Below are 21,840 nucleotides of genomic sequence, written 5' to 3'. Positions count from 1 at the left end.
CTACTTGTTTTTTTTTAATATTTTTTGTCTGTGGCATCATTCGCGTCGTTATAAACCCTACGGTAGCTGGGATCTGTCAAAACTCCAGTTTTTTTAACTTTTTTTTGTATCGGCTAAGGATTGGGCCATACTGAGGAATTTATGAGGCTGGTTTATTATGGGTTTTTAAGCAGACAGACATTACTCACGCTTGTAGTTTCTATTGGTGTGGGCAGAACACGAGGATTTTACTTTTTTATTATTTATTTTGAGAAATTTCAATTAAATATATATTTGCACCAGGTACGATTCGAGGCGGGCTTTTTAATTCTATAATTTAGTTTAAGGATTACAACCTATTTTTAGTGTTGTAATCCCAATCTGTTTTGTGAGCCAAATAAAAAATAAGTGTTAATTGTACATAATTTATTTTATTTTGAGTTCTGTTTATTTGTTTTAGTTTTATTTTAATTTTATTTTTATTTTGTTTCATATTTTTCAAATATTTTTGTTCTGTAGCTGTTTGGTTTATGGTGTATTAAATATATGTATATAAAATTTTATTAACTGATCGAGTACATCAATTATAAATTTTTATTTTTTTTGACTTATTGTAGTTTGCGTGGCGTTCACTACTTGGCCGAAGATATTTTTTAATGTCTTACGTCCTCCCAGTGTACTTCATGCTGGTAAGGAACCAGTATTATGTATAATCCGGGTCTGTTTGACGAGCGGACGCACTGCCTTTTACTTACATCAAATACTTTATTATTATATTAATACTCTACGCACATAAACTATAAGAAAGAGATAAGAAACGGAAGAAAAAAAAGGAAAAAAGTAAGAAGAAAGAAAACAAAAAAAAGAAAAGAAAAAAGAAGAGATAAGTATTTTATTTACGCACATAAACTCATCTATTTCCCTCTGCGGTAAGCAGAGACTATGGAATTCCATTTGCTTCGATCCTGACACACTTCTCTTGGTCCCTCCACATGCATCAATCGTTTCAATTAGTAGGTCGTACTAAACCTTTTCTAAGCACATCTCCAATTTGGTCAATGTACGTCCTTCTAGGTCTTCCTCGGCCAGCCGCGTCAACAACCTTCGCCTTATACTACTCAGAAAAAGAAGTATACAATAGGATTGACTTTTTTTTATACAATTGATAAAAAACATAAATAAAAAAATTAAAAAAAAAAGATATTTTTTGTCGGACAATACTCGTTGATGTCTTTTGTATGACATACATTCAATCACAATGTATTTAGAAAATTAACAACACAAGCGATTAACAATCCCGGTTTAGGCTCTTTAAAGCCCATACAAAAGAAAAAAAAAGAAAAAAGAAAAAAAAAGATGAAGAGAGAAAACCATGACTTTCATGAAATGATCAATTCTAAGATCTATTCACGACATATGAAAACCCTAATACAAAGAAACGTGCCAAGTTTATACATTAATATAAAAATTAGTCAACAATTAGTTTTCCCATCGCCTTTTCAGCTTAATCTCTGATCTTTGACACTTATGGGGACTGTTGGTCTTTTTTTTTAAATTCCAAGATGGCGCCGATATTCGAATATAGACGTCAAATCAAGCCTGAATGTGCGTTTATCTTGATCTTAAATGTTGGGCTTCTAAACAAGAGTTAAGAATAGGAATTTTATATATTATCAAATCCGTGATAGACCTGGGGAGTTAAAAATGCCACATCGAAGCAATTCTTCTAAAAAGTAATATTGCAATTTGACATTTGCGCACATAAAAGTAAATGCGCAATGCAAACAAATGTCAAATAGCAGTATTACTTTTTAAAATGAATCGGTTCGACGTAGCTTTTTAACCCCCCTGTTCTGTAACCACCACAGAATTCGACTTTATGAGTTTGAATTCATTTTTTGATCATAGATAATATAGTTGATATCAAATCAAATCAAATATGTTTTATTGCACAGAACTAAATTTCAGCAATCAGACACATCACGACCAACAACTCCAACTTTTTCAACTTTTTTTGACGTAACTTGTTGTAGATTTGTATCAAATTACATTAACTACTTAGCTGGACGAATGAGAAACGCTAAGGAGGATATGTCTCGATGATATGATTTGTAATATCCATCTAAATATTTCAATAAGTGCAAAAATATGACTGGCAATTGTTATATGATGATTTACGATTCTGCTCATCTCGATGAGGCCAAATTCTTACCAAAAGGTATTTTTATGTTTTTTTATCTATTTCTATGACATGAAATAGCTTTATTTATTCACACATGAAACTCTCTTCGCTAACGCTGGGTCGTTCTCCGCTCCGCTCATGCACCCGCTAACTTTAAAGCCCTACTCGTCACGGTAGCAAGTAACACAAAACATAACCGATGGATCGATAAAGGCTCAGATGACTGCGTAATTTTTATATTCACACGTAAGTCATGCTTATATTACTGACCAGTAAGATGGCTGACAACACGACTGCGTTTAAATCAGCTGCATCTGACCTCCTATCCTTAGTATTATCAAATCAAATTCCTACTCTATATTGCACAGAACTTAATTTTAACCATCACACATAACACACGGATGCAGTACAACTTCTGCTTCTATCGTGTGGGTTGTGAGGTGGATTACCAACATTAGCAACCCTGGTGTCAGGGTTATTATTGAGCCGCCAAAGGCCCCTGACATGGCTCATGTAACGACTAGGTACATACTTACATCAGTAAGTAGTAACCGGGACCAACGGTTTAGCGTGCCTTCAGGAGCACTGATCATCTTACTTTCGGACAACAAGGTCCTAACCACACTAGGGATCACAAAGTGCTTTTTATGATATGTCCCCACCGGGATTCGAACCCGGGGCCTCCGGATCGTGAGCCCAACTCTTAACCAATGGACGACAGAGGCCGTCAAAAATGTCTGCTTATAAGAAATAAGAATGATTTTCTGTATGTGGGTATTGTGTAAACCTAAATCTACAAATTACAAGTTTATTTATTTATTAGGTTAGCTAACAAACAAAAACACTTTTACACGTAACTTAACCTATATACAAATACTAAATCAGTGCTCGACCAATTATAGGCAACACTACAAAGGACGACAATTTACATAAAATAAAGAAACAATAGAGAAATAAATATTAAAAATAATAAAACAACACTTAATAAACTTTAATGGTTAACGATTACTCTGGAAAACGACTGATTGTCTATTGAAAGATTTCATACAAAATGAACCTTTTTTTTTGACGTGACTTATTGTAGATTTGCCGCAGATGGCATTAACTACTTGGCCGGACAAATGGGGAGCGCTGAAGGCTCTCACCCGGTAACAAAATGAACCGAGCGCACATGTTTTAGGTCGAAAAGGATCAAAAAAGCAAAGTTTTAAAAAGGTGACTCAAGAAAAAATAAAGACGAGATTTATTTATTTTTTCTGCATACAAGAGGCAAGCAAACACTTTGCTTGTTGAGACCCGCGGCGGCCTTACAGCCAAAGACACCGCGTCTTTGGCGGTAGGGTCAAAAACTGTTGATTTTTTGAAAAAGGGGTTAAGTAAAAATATTAAGAAGTTTTTTTCACGAAAGTTCTTCGTCGTCCTCGAGTATAATTCATCAACAGTGCACCATGATTGCACCAGGAGAAGTCGATGTTCTTCTCTTTGTTTTCAAATTCAAAAATATCTTTATTCAGTAAAAATATCTTTAGTCGATTTTTACATAACGAACGTTACTCATCCGCCTAAAACTACTGCAGCTTCTCACAACCTGTATAACCGGAGCCTGTACACTTTGGTACCATGTCACATTAACTTTTTTGACAAATTGAACTGTAAGTCTCACAAAATGTCAAATATGTTAGTGCGACAGAGTCCTAAAGTGGGTACATTATATTGCTCATGACTGTACATACAAGTAGCCATTTAGTAGATAGGGTGTTAGTGACATCGTAACAATACTGAAGGGGATGATTCAGACCATGATTCTGAGTTGATATCAAGTGGATTTTCCTGCCGGAAAATTCATAAAAAATTTCCTATTATTTAATTTATTTGCCGTTCCATACTTTTGCGACGGAAAAATCCACTTGATATCAACTCAGAATTATGTTCTGAATCATCCCCCTTAGTATTTGTTACGATGTCACTAACACCCTATCTACTATATGGCTTCTTGTATATACTTGTGTGTACGAGAGAAGAAGATCGGCTACTCCTGATGTAATCATGGTGCGCTAGTGATGAATTATGCTCGAGGACGACGAAGAACTTTCGTGAAAAGGCCTGAATTATCCCTCAAAGTTTCCGTTACGATGTCACTAACACCCTGTATAGAACGGTAACCCCCCCGCCCCGCATTAGTATCGGACGCCGAACTAGGTTTAATTCACCCCTTCTGGGTATGGTCACGAGTACTAATATGTATACACTTTGCAACCATGTCACTTTAATTTTTTTGACAATTTAAACCTCCTATTCAATGTAAGCCTCATTAAATGTCAAATATGATAGTGCGACAGGGTTCTAGAGTGGGTACACGATATTGCTCATGACTGTACTTTAGCACCCATAAAAAAATTATCCTTTAAATGGCCGTAAGCCACTATGAAGTAAAGAGAAGCGCGCGCGTATGTTTGTCTCGCTCACACTTACGCGTGACGCGGCACACGGCAAGAATGAAAGTTTTGTATAGAGTGTCCGGGTGTGGTTAGGGCTTAGAATACTACGTATAGAACGGCAACTCTCCGCTCCCCACCAGCGGGTTTACCACACCTCCCCTCGGTCTTACTTTAGTCTTCAATCATATGGGCGTCAAACCTCACATACACAGATGCGCGTGTACGATAACGTCAATGTGTGGTGTCTGTATAAAACGAGGTGTTTTGTATGAAGTGTCTGGGGTGTGGTCAGTGTGAGTGTCTGTGTAAAAGGAGGGATTTTGTATAAAATGTGGGTGTAGATAGGATTGGAGGTTGATAGTCTAGGACACCAATTATCACCTACAAGTACTTCATCACATTAGACATAACAGGCTAATATCCTGAAGTAACTACCATATTTTTCGGCTTTAAAAAGCGGCAAGATGGCTTAAACAAATTTCGGGTGTATGAGCGTCGGCTCAAGCCGTGTTTGAGGCCAGATAAGCCGAGGTGTGTACCCGCTGCCTTTGACGCGCCGCAAGCCGCCTCTGAATCGATTATTGGTGGTAGGGCTGTCACAACACTTTCAAGGACAGAACGTCTAATGACGTTCCGATTCCAAGTTGTCATACTCTCCTACCTATTATGAACTATCGATGACCCATGGTCTCTGTCCGTGAAAGGTATAATAGTTTTTTTAGAATTTAGTCGACTGCAGGCGTAGCCGTCTATATGGTCGATTAATTGGCCCCTGAACTGCGACTAAACGGCTAATTATCCAGCTGGCACTGAACAGGAAAATACTGAAGAAATAAAATAAAAATACTACTGAATTTTCAATTTTTTTTTTCTTTTTTTTATTACTTTTTTATCCAATGAGACTGTCCTTTGTTTGGTAAGGACACTTCAGACTTGAATCACCTGATTGGTCCGTTTAAGGTCCGTTTTAAGCCGTTGGTCCCGGCTATTAGCCGTAAAACACATCCACTAACTTGCAGTGGAGCAGCGTGGTCGAGTAAGCTCCATACCCCCGCAGGTTGATTGAGGCCTATGCCAAGCAGTGGGACATATAGGCTGTTTATGTAAGTATGTTTTATCTTAAAAATAAAAATAGATTATCTTAATATAAAAACATACACCTCATCCTAATGAGACTTCATGGGACTTAAAAGAGAGCCAGCGAGAAATGGGTGTATATGTCGCAGAGATATGATAAAAACGGGGATTTCACTAAAATCTCAAATCACGGAGGATGTTAAAATAACAACACGATTTTTTTTTCTTTTTTTTTTGTTTTGAAAGTAACTGATTTGACTAGTTGGAAACTAGCCTCTACCTTATCTTAAACATCGAGTGAAGTTATCACTTATTTAGATGTTTTGATTTTTAAAACCTCGTGATGGCTTTTGACCAAGTGGTACCCCTACACCGCGCGTTGCATACAGTCGGCCGCGGCGGTCGCTTCATTATTGACACTATAAATTCTAACGCACACGTCTTCCAAACCAGATTCGTACACACACATGCATATTGAACCGTACCACACATACATGTAATCAAATTGACGCAAGAAAATGTATAGTGAGTCGCAAGTAAAGAATTAAGTTGTGATAGCCCAGTTGGTAGAATGATGATGATCAGTTTTCACAGGGTCCGCTTATCTAACCTGAAGAGTTGATAAGTCCGGTTTTTTACAGAAGCGACTGCCTGTCTGACCTTCCAACCCGCGAAGGGAAAACCAGCCCAATACAGGTTAGGTCACATACCTCCGAAAATTTATTTCTCGGGAATGTGGGTTTCCTCACGATGTTTTCCTTCACCGCTGAGCACGTGATAATCATTTGTGATCCAAACATGAATTCGAAAACAAATTCGACAAAACGCTTGACTCTTACTTTGAGGTCGCAGGTTCGAATCGTTATAAACCAATGTTAAGGCCTGTGCTGGATTCGAACCTTCGACCTCAAAGTGAGAGTCAAGCGTTCTACCAACTGGGCTACCACGGCGCTGTGACGTATATATAAGCTGTTTATGTTATGAGAACATCCGTTGATGAGGCTGGTTATTCACCTCACAACCCACACGATAGTAGTAGTAAAACATTAAAAAAATATAAAGTACAGACACACACACTTTAGTACATACACATACACTTTGGTACCATGTCACATTAACTTTTTTGACAAATTGAACTGTAAGTCTCACTAAATGTCAAATATGTTAGTGCGACAGAGTCCTAAAGTGGGTACATTATATTGCTCATGACTGTACACGAGACATCACAAAGGACACGATATTGTAACGTTATTTAGCGAATGACGTAATAGTAGGCATTCCGATGACGTCATCTGTTTTGTTGTGGAAGATAGTTCCTACCACGTGGTGGAAGCGTGTTACTGACATACACAGAGACGTAACTAAGTACAATCAAAGACCAAAAGTGCAGTCTCTGAGCCCAACGGATTATTTGTAAGCAGTGGTGAAATTATGAACCATTAGTTGTCATAATTATAAAGCACGGATCATTTTACTTTCGGACAATCAGGTGATCAGGTGATGTCCTAATTAAACCCGGGATCACAAAGTGATTTTTGTGATATATCCCCACTGGGATTCGAACCCGGGACCTCCGGATCGCAAGCCCAGCGCTCAACCACTGGGCCAAAGAGGCCGTCGAATACTATTTATATACATACATGTAGGAAAGTGACAATACTATGGAAGGATAATGAATGGGAATTTGATTGTTTATGGTATGAAAGGAGGATGGTTAAGGCAGTTTTAAAAGTAAGAAAAGCGAGTCTAGGGTGCGATGTCGGTCGGGTTAGAGGATTTTGTTAAATATAAGGAGTAAAGTTATTTAAAATATCCCGTGTTATTTCTATATCCCACATACATACATCAACTCACGCCTATTTCCCACCGGTGTAAACAGATACTATGGAATTGCATTTGCTTCGATCGTGGCACACTTCTCTTGCTTCCTCCACATTGATCTATCGTTTCATACACGCACGCCGGTTCAGAGTAGATCGTACTGAACCTTTTCTAAGGATATCTCCAATTTGAAAACTAGTACCCCGATAAATACGTCTTATTTAGGCGCCACAGACCTAATCAAACATACGTGCCTAATTTCCACTCGGTCGCTTTACTTGTTAACTGTCGTCAAACATCCACTCTCGCTTACCTGTCTATATGCAGGTTTTTTGTGGCCGCAAAGGGTTTGGACAGACGAGATTTGTAAATCGGATGTACGACTGGCTGTTGCCCGCGACACCGTCTGCTGGCCTTACTATATCCAATTATTAACTAATTTAATTACATACCTACTTACATACATAAACAGCCTATATACGTCCCACTGCTGGGCACAGGCCTCCCCTCAATCAACCGGAGGGGGTATGGAGCATACTCCACCACGCTGCTCCACAGCTGGTTGGTGGAGGTGTTTTTACGGCTAATAGCGGGGCCTGCTTAACATGCCCTCCGAAGCAAGGAATCATCTTACTTTTTCGGACATCAGGTGATTCAAGCCTGAAAAGTCCTTACCAAACAAAGGACAGTCTCGCAAAGTGATTTCGACAATGTCCCCATCGGGAATCGAACCCGGACCTCCAGATCGTGAGCCTAACGCTCTAACCACTAGACCACGGAGGCTGTTATTCATATATAATCTTAGAGCCGTGGCAGACCGGTTGGTAGAACGCTTGCCTCTCACTTTGAAGTCGCAGGTTCGAATCCAGCACAGGCCTAAACCAATGATTGTCGAATTTGCTTCCGAATTCATGTTTGTCACGTGCTCAGCGGTGAAGGAAAACATCGTGACGAAACCCACATTGCCGAGAAACGCATTTTCTGAAGTATGTAACCTAACCTGTATTGGGCTGGTTTTTCCTTCGCGGGTTGGAAGGTCAGACAGGCAGTCGCTTCTGTAAATAACCTGACAATTCGGAAACAAATTCGACAATCATTGGTTTAGGCCTGTGCTGGATTCGAACCTGTGACCTCAAAGTGAGAGGCAAGCGTTCTACTAACTGAGCTACCACGGCTTGCACAGAGAGTTGCCGTTCTATATGTAGTATTATTCTTTATTCTATGTTTATGGTCTGCACAGGCCCTAAACCAACCAACGTTTGTGCCTGGTATTTGTCTAGATATTAGCCAAGACCCTTTGGTCCACCGCAGTAGTACTTGCTAATTCCAACAGAGTCCTGATCAAACAGACCTCAAAACCAACAACCATTACTATAAGGCCCAGAATCCTGTGCAACTAACTCACATTTTCTTCAAAGATTTTAAGAAAAAATCTAAAAAAGTTGAAGCGACTTTGGGCTTTAAGAACGGGGGAGAATAAAGAAGATGTATTTGCACAGTCATTAGAGTCGATATTTCAATGTTTTTGCTTCGAAGTCGGTCGTTAATTTTACAGTCTGGTTTCGTTTCGTAATTGTTTTTTAATGCGTCAGTTATTATGTGCGAAAGGGTGAAATAGAAAATAGATAATTAACAGTGTCAGAAGGTGACAGCGAAATAAAATTCCAAAGAGTTACAACTGGGAAGTTACAATTTGAATTGCGTATATGGAAGGATGCGTGCTATGGATGCGTGCTATGGATGCGTGTACGTGCTATGAATGCGTGCTGTGGATGCGTGATGTGGATGCGTGCTGTGGATGCGTGCTGTGGATGCGTGCTATGAATGCGTGCTATGGATGCGTGCTATGGATGCGTGCTATGGATGCGTGCTATGGATGCGTGCTATGTATGCGTGCTATGGATGCGTGCTATGGATGCGTGCTATGGATGCGTGCTATGGATGCGTGCTATGGATGCGTGCTATGGATGCGTGCTATGGATGCGTGCTATGGATTCGAGCTAAGGATGCGTGCTATGGATTCGCGCTATGGATGCGTGCTGTGGAAGCGTGCTGTGAATGCGTGCTATGGATGCGTGCTATGGATGCGTGGTATGGATGCGTGCTATGGATGCGTGCTATGGACGCGTGCTGTGGATGCGTACTTTAGTTATGTTCCGAGCGGAGTACCTATAGTATGCCCACACAGCTACTTTGCGGAGGCGCATCTTCGCAGCGCGTCTTCCTCGCACAGCTACATAGCTTAGTATTGGTGGAAAGGGTCACACAGTTTCATAGCGCAGCTTATACATTTTCGCAGCATAGCTGCATAGCACATCTCTGGTGAAAAAGCACCCTTAGTCGAGGAAAAGGAGCTGCTTCAAACCATAGAATAAGGAATAATACTACTTATAGAACGACAACTCTCCGCTCCGCACCAGTGGCTGAGCTGGTTTACGTCACTCGCCTCGGTCGGGCGTCAGACGTCACATAGATTCGCGTGTACGATAACGTCAATGTGTAGTGTCTGTGTAAAACGAGTTGATTTGTATGAAGTGTTGGGGTGTGTGGTAGATGTTTTTAAAAAAATGTTGTAATACAATTTCAGTAATTTGCCTGCCCAACGGTTCCCAGGCGGTTACTCTTAAGCATTCCATGAAAGGTTAAACCGGATGGAATGCTTCAAAACATTCTTAGGACTATCACAAATTATACCCAAAAACAAAGATAACAATTGCTTATGTTGGTATCTATGAAATTTTAAGGTTACGAAGGCTCTGTTCAGCGCCATCTATATTTTCTTTGGGGAACGTAGCCTGGACAATCCCTCATCATTCCTTCATCATTATCAGCCGTACGACGCCCACTGCTGGGCATAGGCCTCCCCCAAGGATCTCCACGACTATCGGTCCTGCACTGCCCGCATCCAGCGGCTTCCCGCGACCTTCACCAGATCGTCGGTCCACCTTGTAGCGGGCCTGAGCGTCGTCCGACACGTGGTCGTCATTCGAGAACCTTTCCGCCCCAGTGGCCATCGGTTCTCCTCGCTATGTGTCCTGTCCACTGCCACAATCCCTCATTGAGTCTTAATTTACACTCAAGAGATAAAAAAAAACTAACATTAAAAATAGTACGCGCATAGAGAACGCTAATTAACTTTGTGATTCAATTAAGCTAATAAATTATCAAAACTTCCTTACTAATGTAATGTTTGTAATAGGTAATCCTGTGTAAATTAAACTGTTTGAAGCAATTATGATGTTAGGCGCTTTCTATACTAAGAGTAATCTTAACCGACTTCAAAAAGACGACTCTACCTCTACGATCTGTTAATTCACATTGGCTGCTTTTCTTTTTCAAATAGTTCTTTCTTGTACAGTGATGACTGATGAGCAATATCATGTACCCACTTTAGAACCCTGTCGCGCTATCATATTTGAAATTTAATGAGACTTACGGTTTAATTTGTCAAAAAAGTTAATGTGACATGGTTTCAAAGTGTATACATATTAGTACTGTGACCGTACTCTGGTTTTACCTGCCGAAAGATTACGTAATATAATTATTTTTACATAAGTTCCCGAAGGTGTTTTTACGGCTAATAGCCGGGACCAACGGCTTAACGTGCCCTCCGAAGCACGGAATCATCTCACTTTTTCGGACAATCAGGTGATTCAAGCCTGAAAAGTCCTTACCAAACAAAGGACAGTCTCACAAAGTGATTTCGACCATGTCCCCATCGGGAATCGAACCCGTAAAAACACCTCCACTAACCCGCAGTGGAGCAGAGTGGTGGAGTATGCTCCATACCCCTTCCGGTTGATTGAGGGGAGGCCTGTGCCCAGCAGTGGGACGTATATAGGCAGTTTATGACTTTTAAGTTCCCGAAGTGGGAACATTCCAGAACGGCAAATCTCTGGGTACAATGGCGTAATTGTACTGTAGTGCTCGCGACCATTTCCCAATTGGGGTAAACAGAGGTACAACCATCGAAAGATGAATTAAGTACCCACATCATCAACATCGAATATCGTACATCGAACGTTAATTAGACAAAATTTATATTCCTGTTTATTGCAAAATTTAGAGCCTTATTAACGCAAAGCTGATACTGACAGAACAGCATCACGCCTGTATCCCCAAAGGGTGACGCAGAAGTGTATAGTCTTCTTCTATTGTGTGGGTTGTGAGGTGGAATACCAACCTCATCACCCTTGTGGAAGGGTTACTATTGAGCCACCAAAAGCCCCTGACATGTAACGACTACGTACCTACTTACATCAGTGAGTAAGTAGTAACCGGGACCAACGGCTTTACGTGCCTTCCGAAGCACGGATCATCTTACAATTTTGACAATCAGGTGATCAGCCTGTAATTAACGAAACCGTCGAGAAGATAAGTGTTTTAATGTCCTAACCAAACTAGGGATCACAAAGTGATTTTTGAGATTTGTCCCCACCGGGAATCGAACCCAGGACCTCTGGATCGTGAGCACACCGCTCAACCACTGGACTACAGAGGTCGTCGAATAGTCATATTGACTTTATGAGATTATTTATATAAATTAACGACTTACTTTTCCGACTAATCGCAAGTCGCGTTATAATAAACGCCATTGTGACCGCATCCTTACATTAATTAATTATAAATGCAAATCCGTAATTAGAACAGCGTATAGCATTATTTAGTGCCTGTCAGTCTGTGAACAGATTATTTATGTTAAACTACTATCGTTGTCGTAAATCATTAATATCATTGAATGTATCATACATGGCTAATAAAAATATGGTTTGGAAAGTAAAACCCGACTACGAAAAAATCACGATCAAAAAAGTAAGAAAATATTATTTTTATTTATTTAACGGCCTCCGTGGTCCAGTGGTTGAGCGTTGTGCTCACGATCTGGAGGTCCCGGGTTCGAATCCCGGTGGGGACAAATCACAAAAATCACATTGTGATCCCTAGTTTGGTTAGGACATTACAGGCTGATCACCCGATTGTCCAAAAAGTAAAAGGATCCGTACTTCGGAAGGCACGTTAAGCCGTTGGTCCCGGTTATTACTTACTGATGTAAGTACCTAGTCGTTACATGAGTCATGTCAGGGGCCTATGGCGGCTCAATAATGACCCTGACACGAGAGTTGAAGGGGTTGGTAATTCACCTCACAACCCACACGATAGAAGAAGAAGATTTATTTATTGAGGAAAGCTATCAGCACGGCACCTTAAATAAATACGTACAAACATAAGCTTGAATGAGGCCAATTACAAGCTTCCACATATAGAACCAAATTAAATAAAAAGAGAGTTAGGTACATACATACATACAGACATAAACTCACGCCCGTAATCCCTAATGGCGTGAGCAGAGCCACAAGTAATCAAAGACAACTTGCAGCCACTGTTGATACGATAAGAGAGAGAGGGTAAGAGAGTTAAGTATTCCTACAAAATTAAATAATGAAATTAAATACTCGCTGTCGCTGTGATTGGTAATCTCAGGATTACCAATATCAAGTTAGTTATTATCTTCTATTCTCTTAAAATGTGAATTAACGGAATTAGTTTTGAGCAAATTATGCGTGTGAGTAACATGTTTCAAAGTAATGACCACCATTTTCTTCGCAAATAAATATCATTTATCATTTGATACAAAATGATCAAAACTAGTTTAAAATAGATACTATTTTATACTACGATCTAATTACGGGTAAGATAAATCATTTTTAATGATTCATTAAGCGTATCTCGAAGTTTATAGTTAATTTTATCGTTTTTCATTGGTTCACTGTGTCGCCGTAAACGTAACTACCGATCGGCGACTTCAATGAGATTTACAGATAAAATAATGCCAAGGGTGTGTCGAGGTCCGGTGGCGAGGTTCTGTACTTTTTTAAAAGTCAAATGGATTTTCTCGTGGCAACATTCTGCCTCTTAAAGAGGTTAAGAAAGTGTTGACAGTGTAATTGGGTCGTGTACTAGGTTCAAGATAAATTATGAAATTCTGATTACTAAATAAAAACACATCTAAAACTAACGAAAAACATTTTCTTTTTTCTATTTAATTTCTTTATCATTTTTTATCAAGAAAACCGTAATAATAAGTCCGACATTTTATCCTGTTTTTCTATGACGTCAGATTGCGCTTTTTCATACGAATCCCATAGTAATTTCGTGTTTTGACGTTTAGTAAAAAGTAACCGATTTGACTAGTTAGAAACTAGCCTATTAGTTTACCTAGAAGGTGTCTATTCACTGTCTTGCCTTAAAGAAACTCAAGTTTTAAGTTGACAGGACCATCAAGAGCAAAAGTGCATTCCGCTCCTTGACTGGACTTAGAAATAATTTGAATATAAATACTTAATTGATTTAAGTTAATTATTTATTTCATGTTATTGACGTATTTTATAAGTCTAATCTAATCTAGCCTGCAAGATCCCACTGCTGGGCAAAGGCCTCCCCTTCCTCTTTCCATTTTTCGCGGTCCTGTGCGTACTCCGGCCAGTCCCTCCGGCAAGCGTCCAAGTCGTCACGTCATCTCTTTCGATTTTATAAGTAAATTTATTTATTTACTAAAGTATTCAATACACATAGGAAATTAAATTATTGTAAGTGCTGTTAAATTAATTCCTATCATTCCGCAATCCTCCCTTCTCTCTCGCTCACCCCTCGCTCTCTCTTTCACACACCTTTACGTCGTAAAGGACACGTATGTCCAAACTATAATTCACTTCAAATTAAATATAATTCAATATTATTGTCAAGCTTATTCAATATTATTGAGGAGCTCGGTGGCGCAGCGGCAAAGGCGCTCGGTCTGCGATTGTTGAAGTAAAGCAACTTTCGCAAAGGCCGGTCATAGGTTGGGTGATCACAAAAAAAAGTTTTCATCTCGAGCTCCTCCGTGCTTCGGAAGGCACGTTAAGCCGTTGGTCCCGGCTGCATTAGCAGTCGTTAATAACCATCAATCCGCACTGGGCCCGCGTGATGGTTTAAGGCCCGATCTCCATATCCATCCATAGGGAAGGCCCGTGCCCCAGCAGTGGGGACGTTAATGGGCTGATGATCATGATTATTGTCAAGAATATCATTGGCCATGAACGTGCGGAACCCTAAAACCAAACCCCGATTTCAAAACCTCAGAATGCGTGTACGCGACTTTTAACATAGTAATTAAAATAACTCCGGTTTTAATTACAGTTATTCAATTAAAAACAAGGAACAAAAATAAAATTAGTATTTTTAACTGAGCTTCTTAATTTTTTACGTTTTAAAAGTGCAATAATAAAACGTGGGCTTAAAGTTAAAATTCAGTTACTAATTAAAAATTGCAACTGCATAACAATAAAATAAAGTAATTATAATTGCAATGTAGGGTTGCTAAAACAAGAAAAGAATAATACAGCAAAGACTAATATTGGGAGTCTCATATCCCTGATTTAAACGCGGTAACAACCCGTTATTATGTGTTTTAATTGTGATAATCCGTGCTTCGGAAGGCACGTTAAGCCGTTGGTCCCGGTTACTACTCACTGATGTAAGTACGTAGTCGTTACATGAGTCATGTCAGGGGCCTATGGCGGCTCAGTAATAACCCTGACACCAGGGTTGATGGGGTTGGTAATTGACCGCACAATCCACACGATAGAAGAAGATTATGATAATAACCGCGTAAACCTAAAACAAACAGGAAATTCCACTTGATATCAGATGCTTGTGTTGAAAAAAAAAACTTACATACATATACTCACGCCCGTATTCCCCGAAGGGGTGGGCAAAACTACTAATAATCAAGAAACTATTTGCAGCCACAAAAAAAAAATTTCGCTAGTATTTTACAATGTCGAAATTGTGGACCTACCAGTAAGCAATTTAATATGCTCGTGTCGGGAGTGACCACGCTGCTTCCGAGGGTTACAATATATAAAGATGTATTTGTCATCTGGAAACCCTGATTCCAACAATGTATCGAGCTAACGAGTGAAAGGGCGATAGTTTACTGAATGCAATTAATCATTAAAACGCAGATTTAAAAAGTAATTAAATTGACTTTTTACGTTTCTGAGAGAATGGCTATCTGAATTATTTAAAAGGATTTTCAATTCTGTTTTATTATTTTAATTCACATTCAAACTTAATTGCTCAGAAAACATCCAGGATAAAACATAGGACAGCATCACGCCTGTATCCTAAAGGGTTAGGCAGGGGTGTGTATAATGCACCCCCTCTCCTCGCAAGCTATGTTTAAGTCAGAATCAAAAACATTTATTCAACTTAATTATCATAGATAAACTTGTTGAAGGTCAATGTAACATTTTTGAATCTACGTCATTTCGCAAGGTTGGCTGAGGAGAAGATATGACAAGAAACTGCAACAGCAACACATCTTTTAAGTGTGGGTTGTGAGGTGAATTACCAACCTCATCAACCCTGGTGTCAGGGTTACTATTGAGCCGCCAAAGGCTTCTGACATGGCTCATGTAAAGACTAAACTTACTTACATCAGTAAGTAGTAACCGGGACCAACGGCTTAACGTGCCTTCAGAAGCACGGATCGTCTTACTTTTAAAAAATCAGGTGATCATCCTGTAATGTCCTAACCAAACTAGGGATCACAAAGTGATTTTTGTGATTTGTCTCCACCGGGATTTGAACCCGGGACCTCTGCATCGTGAGCACAACGCTCAACCACTGGACCACGGAGGCCGTCATGTTATAAATACTTTAATATGACTTTATCTTTCTGCATAACGTCATTCCGTCACGGTATACTGCACTTTGCGCAGTGCATCGTTTTAAATCATAAAAGATAATACTTACAGATAAGTAATTTTTACAAACGTAAAAATGTAATTGTATGAAAAATCATTTTTTTATTTCGGGGTTACAGACCTTGGTAAAAAAATATGTGAGAATTAAAAAAGATAACAATGTTTTGTTTCGGATTAAAAAAGCTGTTGTTATGAATCAACACTTATGTTTGATTGGTACCGTTATAAGGTAGAGTTTTGGAAACAAAGATACACAAACAGCCTTTTACGTCCTACTGCTGGGCCTCCCTTACCCTCAATCATCCGGAGGTGGTATGGAGCGTACTCCACGAAGCTGGAGGTGGTTTTACAGTACATAATTGAAAAAAGAGGGAAACCACTGCCCTATTTTTCCCTAAAAAAGTAGAATGGAAATGCTGCACCGACAAGAGCGTGGCTCTTAAATTGATTATAATGATGAATTGACAAAAGTTTTTATAATCCACAGGAGTTTTTTAATGATAAGTAGTTTTCTTTTATTTTTATGTCTAAATTATATATACTTATTCTCATTTATTTATTTATTTAAGCCTAAAAAATATGAAACTGTAACTCTCCTTTAAAATTTCCCTTCCTTTTCTCTTTTTAAATTGCTGTGTCCAATCCGGGTCGATATGTGTTACACACCTTATATTACCAACCTCCTACCATATGGAACACAATAATATGATTATACTTAATTATGATTATACTGTTAATAGCCGAAACCTGAGGAGCTCGGCGGCGCAGCGGTAAAAGCGCTCGGTCTGCGATTGTTGAAGTTAAGCAACTTTCGCAATGGCCGGTCATAGGATGGGTGACCACAAAAAAAAAGTTTTCATCTCGAGCTCCTCCGTGCTTCGGAAGGCACGTTAAGCCGTTGGTCCCGGCTGCATTAGCAGTCGTTAATAACCATCAATCCGCACTGAGCCCGCGTGATGGTTTAAGGCCCGATCTCCCTATCCATCCATAGGGAAGGCCCGTGCCCCAGCAGTGGGGACGTTAATGGGCTGATGATGATGAGCCGAAACCAATGCTTAACGTCCCTCCGAAGCACGGAGTCATCTTACTTTTTCTTACAATCAGGTGATTCAAGCCCGCAATGTCCTTACCAAACAAAGGACAGTCTCACAAAGTGATTTCGACAATGTCCCTATCGGGAAACAATGAAAACTTATTATATCACTTACCACCTTCACCTGCTGGACGACACCTTTTTTCTTCTTTCCTTCTTTCTTATCACCTTCTGGGCGAGCTCGGTCCTTAGGCCTCGTCAATGCCTTCGGACAAGTCTGAGGCCAAGAGCAAAGCCATCAAAGGTAAACAAAAATATATAATAAGTAGGTATTTTCTTTAATGTAGGAATGTGAGAATGTTAACCTTTAACAGAATATCTTTGTTTGCATCACGTGTATATACCTGAAGAGGTAGGCATAGGTGTACAGTAACGCCAGCTAAGCTTTCCATGTAATAGACGCCAAGCCTATAGCCATTAACCGGGCATAGATCTTGGAAACCACATGATATCAATTACCAATGATCCAAACATGAATTCATACTCACAAAGTCGAAAGCGCCCTAACCTGCACTATTAAAGACCTTTACGAAGCCACTGCCAATGCCGTAAGCGTGGCCAATTATTGGTCAGCAAAAATTTAGTAGGTATCGATCGCCAACGACTCACAAAGAAGTAGTAGTTTAGAGCCCGAGATAGGATTCGAACTCGGGACACTACGGTGTGTCGGTAGGTCTTGCTAGGATCATTCTATTACGTGCAGGCAGATTTTATGAGATCCAAGATGATGGTTTTACATTATCTATCAGGTGATCAGCCTGTACTGTCCTAACCAAACTAGGTGCTTATCGATTATCTATGATGCTTTAAAGAGTGAAACATAGCTTTTTAGAAAGTTTATAATAGTAATTTGGAAGAAATTGCTATTTAACAATAAGGCTCCTTTCTTTTTTTTATTCCTAAGCAAGTATGAATTTTAGAGCACAAGATGTTTCAATACAAACTTTAGAAACACTTTCTGATATTTGAGCACTACAATTCCGTAAAACTAATTTACTACTTAGTTACTTTATACTTGGAATAAAAAACTGTGAAATAAATTATAATTTCATGGAGCTCTACTATCCTATAAGAGTAAAAGAGATAGGCTGTAGGCATAAGAAAGAGATGTCTATACTCCGTCGGTGTGTCGCGCAAGGCGGGCCGTCTACCACGCCCACTAAATATCGATTTTAGCCGTCAAAAGATAATTTATTCATAATTCTGTTATTATTACCCCCAAAACTTGTCTTGCTTATTTTGCAAAAAGCTCAGGTTTTTGGAGATATTTTTATTATTGACAACGAAATAATTTAGTGGATTTGATTTAATATTTTTTAGGTAAGTAGCTGTCAGATTTAAAATGCAGTACATTGCAGATTCTGTTTTCGTTAAGTTCTAGTTTCTTAAATGTAGGTAAAGTTTATTTTTAATTAGGTAATGTATAAGTAAGTAGTCTATCAACAAACTTAATGTCCCCCTATGGTAAGAAAGACACTACAATAACTTACTAAATATTTTACCTCTCTTTCTTCCGCAGAGAAGCTCCGGCTATCCCTATGCGTGGGGTGCGGAGGTCAGATCCACGACCAGTACATCCTGAGGGTAGCCCCAGACCTGGAGTGGCACGCTGCCTGCCTCAAGTGCCAGGAGTGCCGGCAGTTCCTCGACGAATCCTGCACCTGCTTCGTGAGAGACGGGAAGACTTACTGCAAGAGGGATTATACTAGGTGAGGATATTGTCAAGAGTGTTTGTGGGGTTTTATAGCGAGTTATTGGGGTCAGAAGAGGCAAGATGATTGGACACTTAAGACACGACATATCATAAACTGCCTATATACGTCCCACTGCTGGGCACAGGCCTCCCCTCAATCAACCGGAGGGGGTATGGAGCATACTCCACCACGCTGCTCCACTGCGGGTTGGTGGAGGTGTTTTTTTACGGCTAATAGCCGGGGATTAACGTGCCCTCCGAAGCACGGAATCATCTTATTTTTTCGGACAATCAGGTGATTCAAGCCTGAAAAGTCCTTACCAAACAAAGGTCAGTCTCACAGTGATTTCGACAATGTCCCCATCGGGAATCGAACCCGGACCTCCAGATCGTGAGCCTGACACTCTAACCACTAGACCACAGAGGCTGTTAAGACACGACATATTTATTAAAAATATCATAGAAAGGAAGCTAGAAGGAAAGAGAGGAAAGGGAAGACCAGGAAGAGCTTACATAGGACAGATTAAAGAGAAGGCGAACGTCGCGTCTTATAAGGGAGTCAAAGAATTGGCCTTGATAGACAAGATTGGAGCTTAGAATGTTACACCGACAAGAGCGTGGCTCTTAACGATGATGATTGTGTAGATGTAACATTCTTATACGACGCCCTGAGACGAGATTCGCGCATAAGCATCCTCAGGCCTGCTGTCTTAAATTTTGTATCGCGTGAGACTCCTCAGCGCTCCCTATTTTTCCGGTCAAGTAGTTACCACCATACCATACCATTTGCGGCAAATCTATCTCCTTGGACGAAACTTAGTGTAAATGTGGTATTAAAAGGGTTTTTTGGAAGTGACCATTGTAGATTGATTTGGAGGGAATTCGCTTGCTGGTTAGACAAATTAAGAGAATAGCAGAGTAGTCATGCTATGTGAATATAAATAACATCAGATAAGTAGGTACCTACTGCAAAAATGTACCTACCTACCCAATCTCAAACAACAAAAGAGAGGTCTTCGTCCTAAAATAAAAGTAAAGAAGCTTATCGCTATATTAGGTACCTACTTACTCGTTAACCATTCAGTTTTAGACCGGTAGTTCCAGAGACGCAAATCCAAAAACAAAAAATATTCATAATCAAATGTCAATCATGCATCTCGCTCGGCGCCACTTTTTAAACACACCAGAAATGAATTCACTAAAATAACCCACATCTGTTTACCTTTTCACCCTTCCATTTCTCGCGGCTAAAATATAGAATTACACGAGAACAAACATCGCTTTGTCCGTGGCTTTGCAGACGACATAATCTCAAAATGTTTACGACAACGGAATAAGGTGGAGAATGGAACGGGGGCGGGTTAAAATTGACTTTGGCAGCGCCAGAAATGTTTGTGTCGGGATGCTGTGATGTGCCGAAGAGAAAACAAACTGGGTTTGACTGAGCATTATGTATTTTGGCGCCAAAACAAACGTCAGTTTGACAGCGCGGCGGGCGGCGGGAATCCGATCTGTCTATGGTCTGTTTGTTCTATAGTTTGTGCTGAACACCGGGCCGGCTTAGCGGGTTTTTGGTTACTTACCTTTTTTCAAAAGTCGGTATTTCTGAGTGACCCTGTTTCAATATTTTGACTTGCGAACTGCAAACGAGAGGCGTATTTCTACCTCTAGGTACATTTCTGTGAAGTAAAATTTAGAATCGATAATTGTAGGGTTGGGTGAATATCAAAATGTGCCAAGTTTTGTGGCGAACTTTCATATAATTTTTTCGTGAAAAATTGGGTTCCGACATGAAAAAGGATCCTTTTGGATTCCTTTTCATGTCGGAACCCAGGATCCTTCTGGATCTTTTTCATGTCGGAACCCAATTTTTCACGAAAAAATAAAATATGTCGCTACCAAACTTGAAATTTTGATATTCACGCGGTTCCGTACAAAAATTGATAAAAAGGAACTTGTTTTGATTCTTTACACAAATATACATACTTAGGCCTGTGTTCCCGAAGAGGTAGACAGAGGTATATAGTCTATTCCCCCATTCCTTGCCAGCTATGTTTACGTTCCATGTAATAGAGGGCGAGCCTATTGCCATTGACCGGGTAATAATCCTGTAAACCACGTGATATCTAACTCGTGACACTAAGATGTAGAGAGCTATCACGTGCCCTCACTGTGCGCGGGAGTTCACTGTAAAGATAGGCTACATAAGCCATCTTCGGGCGCATCAGCGTCGTGCCGACTAGGAGTCGAAGTGGTCGCCATGGCCGAAATCGGTCGCAGAAATCATCATCATCATCTAACCCGTGACACTAAAATGTAAGTCACACGTTCTCGGAGAGCTATCAAGGATTCAGAAAAATAATATAATAAAAGCGTTAAGTATACTTATAGGCCAGCCTCCGTGGTCTAGTGGTTAGAGCGTCACGCTCACGATCTGGAGGTCCGGGTTCGATTCCCGATGGGGACATGGTGGAAACCACTTTGTGAGACTGTCCTTTGTTTGGTCCTTTTCAGGCTTGAATCACCTGATTGTCTGAAAAAGTAAGATGATTCCGTGCTTCGGAGGGCACGTTAAGCTGTTGGTCCCGGCTATTAGCCGTAAAAACACCTTCACCAACCCGCAGTAGAGCAGCGTGGTGGAGTATGCTTCATACCCCCTCCGGTTGATTGAGGGGAGGCCTGTGCCCAGCAGTGGGACGTATATAGGCTGTTTATGTATACTTATAGGTATTCCTAGAATTCTACCATTCCCACTAGGAGCGCGTAAGTCGCTATTAGAAGAAAGAGATGGTAATGTTAAAACAGAT

General features: G+C 40.0%; 2 protein-coding genes across 4 annotated transcripts in view; both read left to right on the top strand.

Annotated features, from left to right (window-relative positions):
• Positions 1-21,840, top strand: part of LOC126377320 (S phase cyclin A-associated protein in the endoplasmic reticulum) — a 526,515-nt gene that overhangs the window by 210,349 nt on the left and 294,326 nt on the right. The gene's annotated exons all lie outside the window — the stretch shown is intronic.
• Positions 1-21,840, top strand: part of LOC126377368 (insulin gene enhancer protein ISL-1) — a 67,506-nt gene that overhangs the window by 21,067 nt on the left and 24,599 nt on the right. For both annotated transcript variants that reach the window (XM_050025095.1, XM_050025094.1), the window contains exon 2: positions 18,860-19,049. In XM_050025095.1, coding sequence (XP_049881052.1) covers positions 18,860-19,049 — 190 coding nt within the window. The remainder of the gene's footprint in view (positions 1-18,859; positions 19,050-21,840) is intronic.

Source organism: Pectinophora gossypiella, chromosome 23 (assembly GCF_024362695.1).
Source record: "Pectinophora gossypiella chromosome 23, ilPecGoss1.1, whole genome shotgun sequence".
Classification (NCBI taxonomy): Eukaryota; Metazoa; Arthropoda; class Insecta; order Lepidoptera; family Gelechiidae; genus Pectinophora; species Pectinophora gossypiella.
This window is presented reverse-complemented; position numbering and strand designations above follow the sequence as displayed.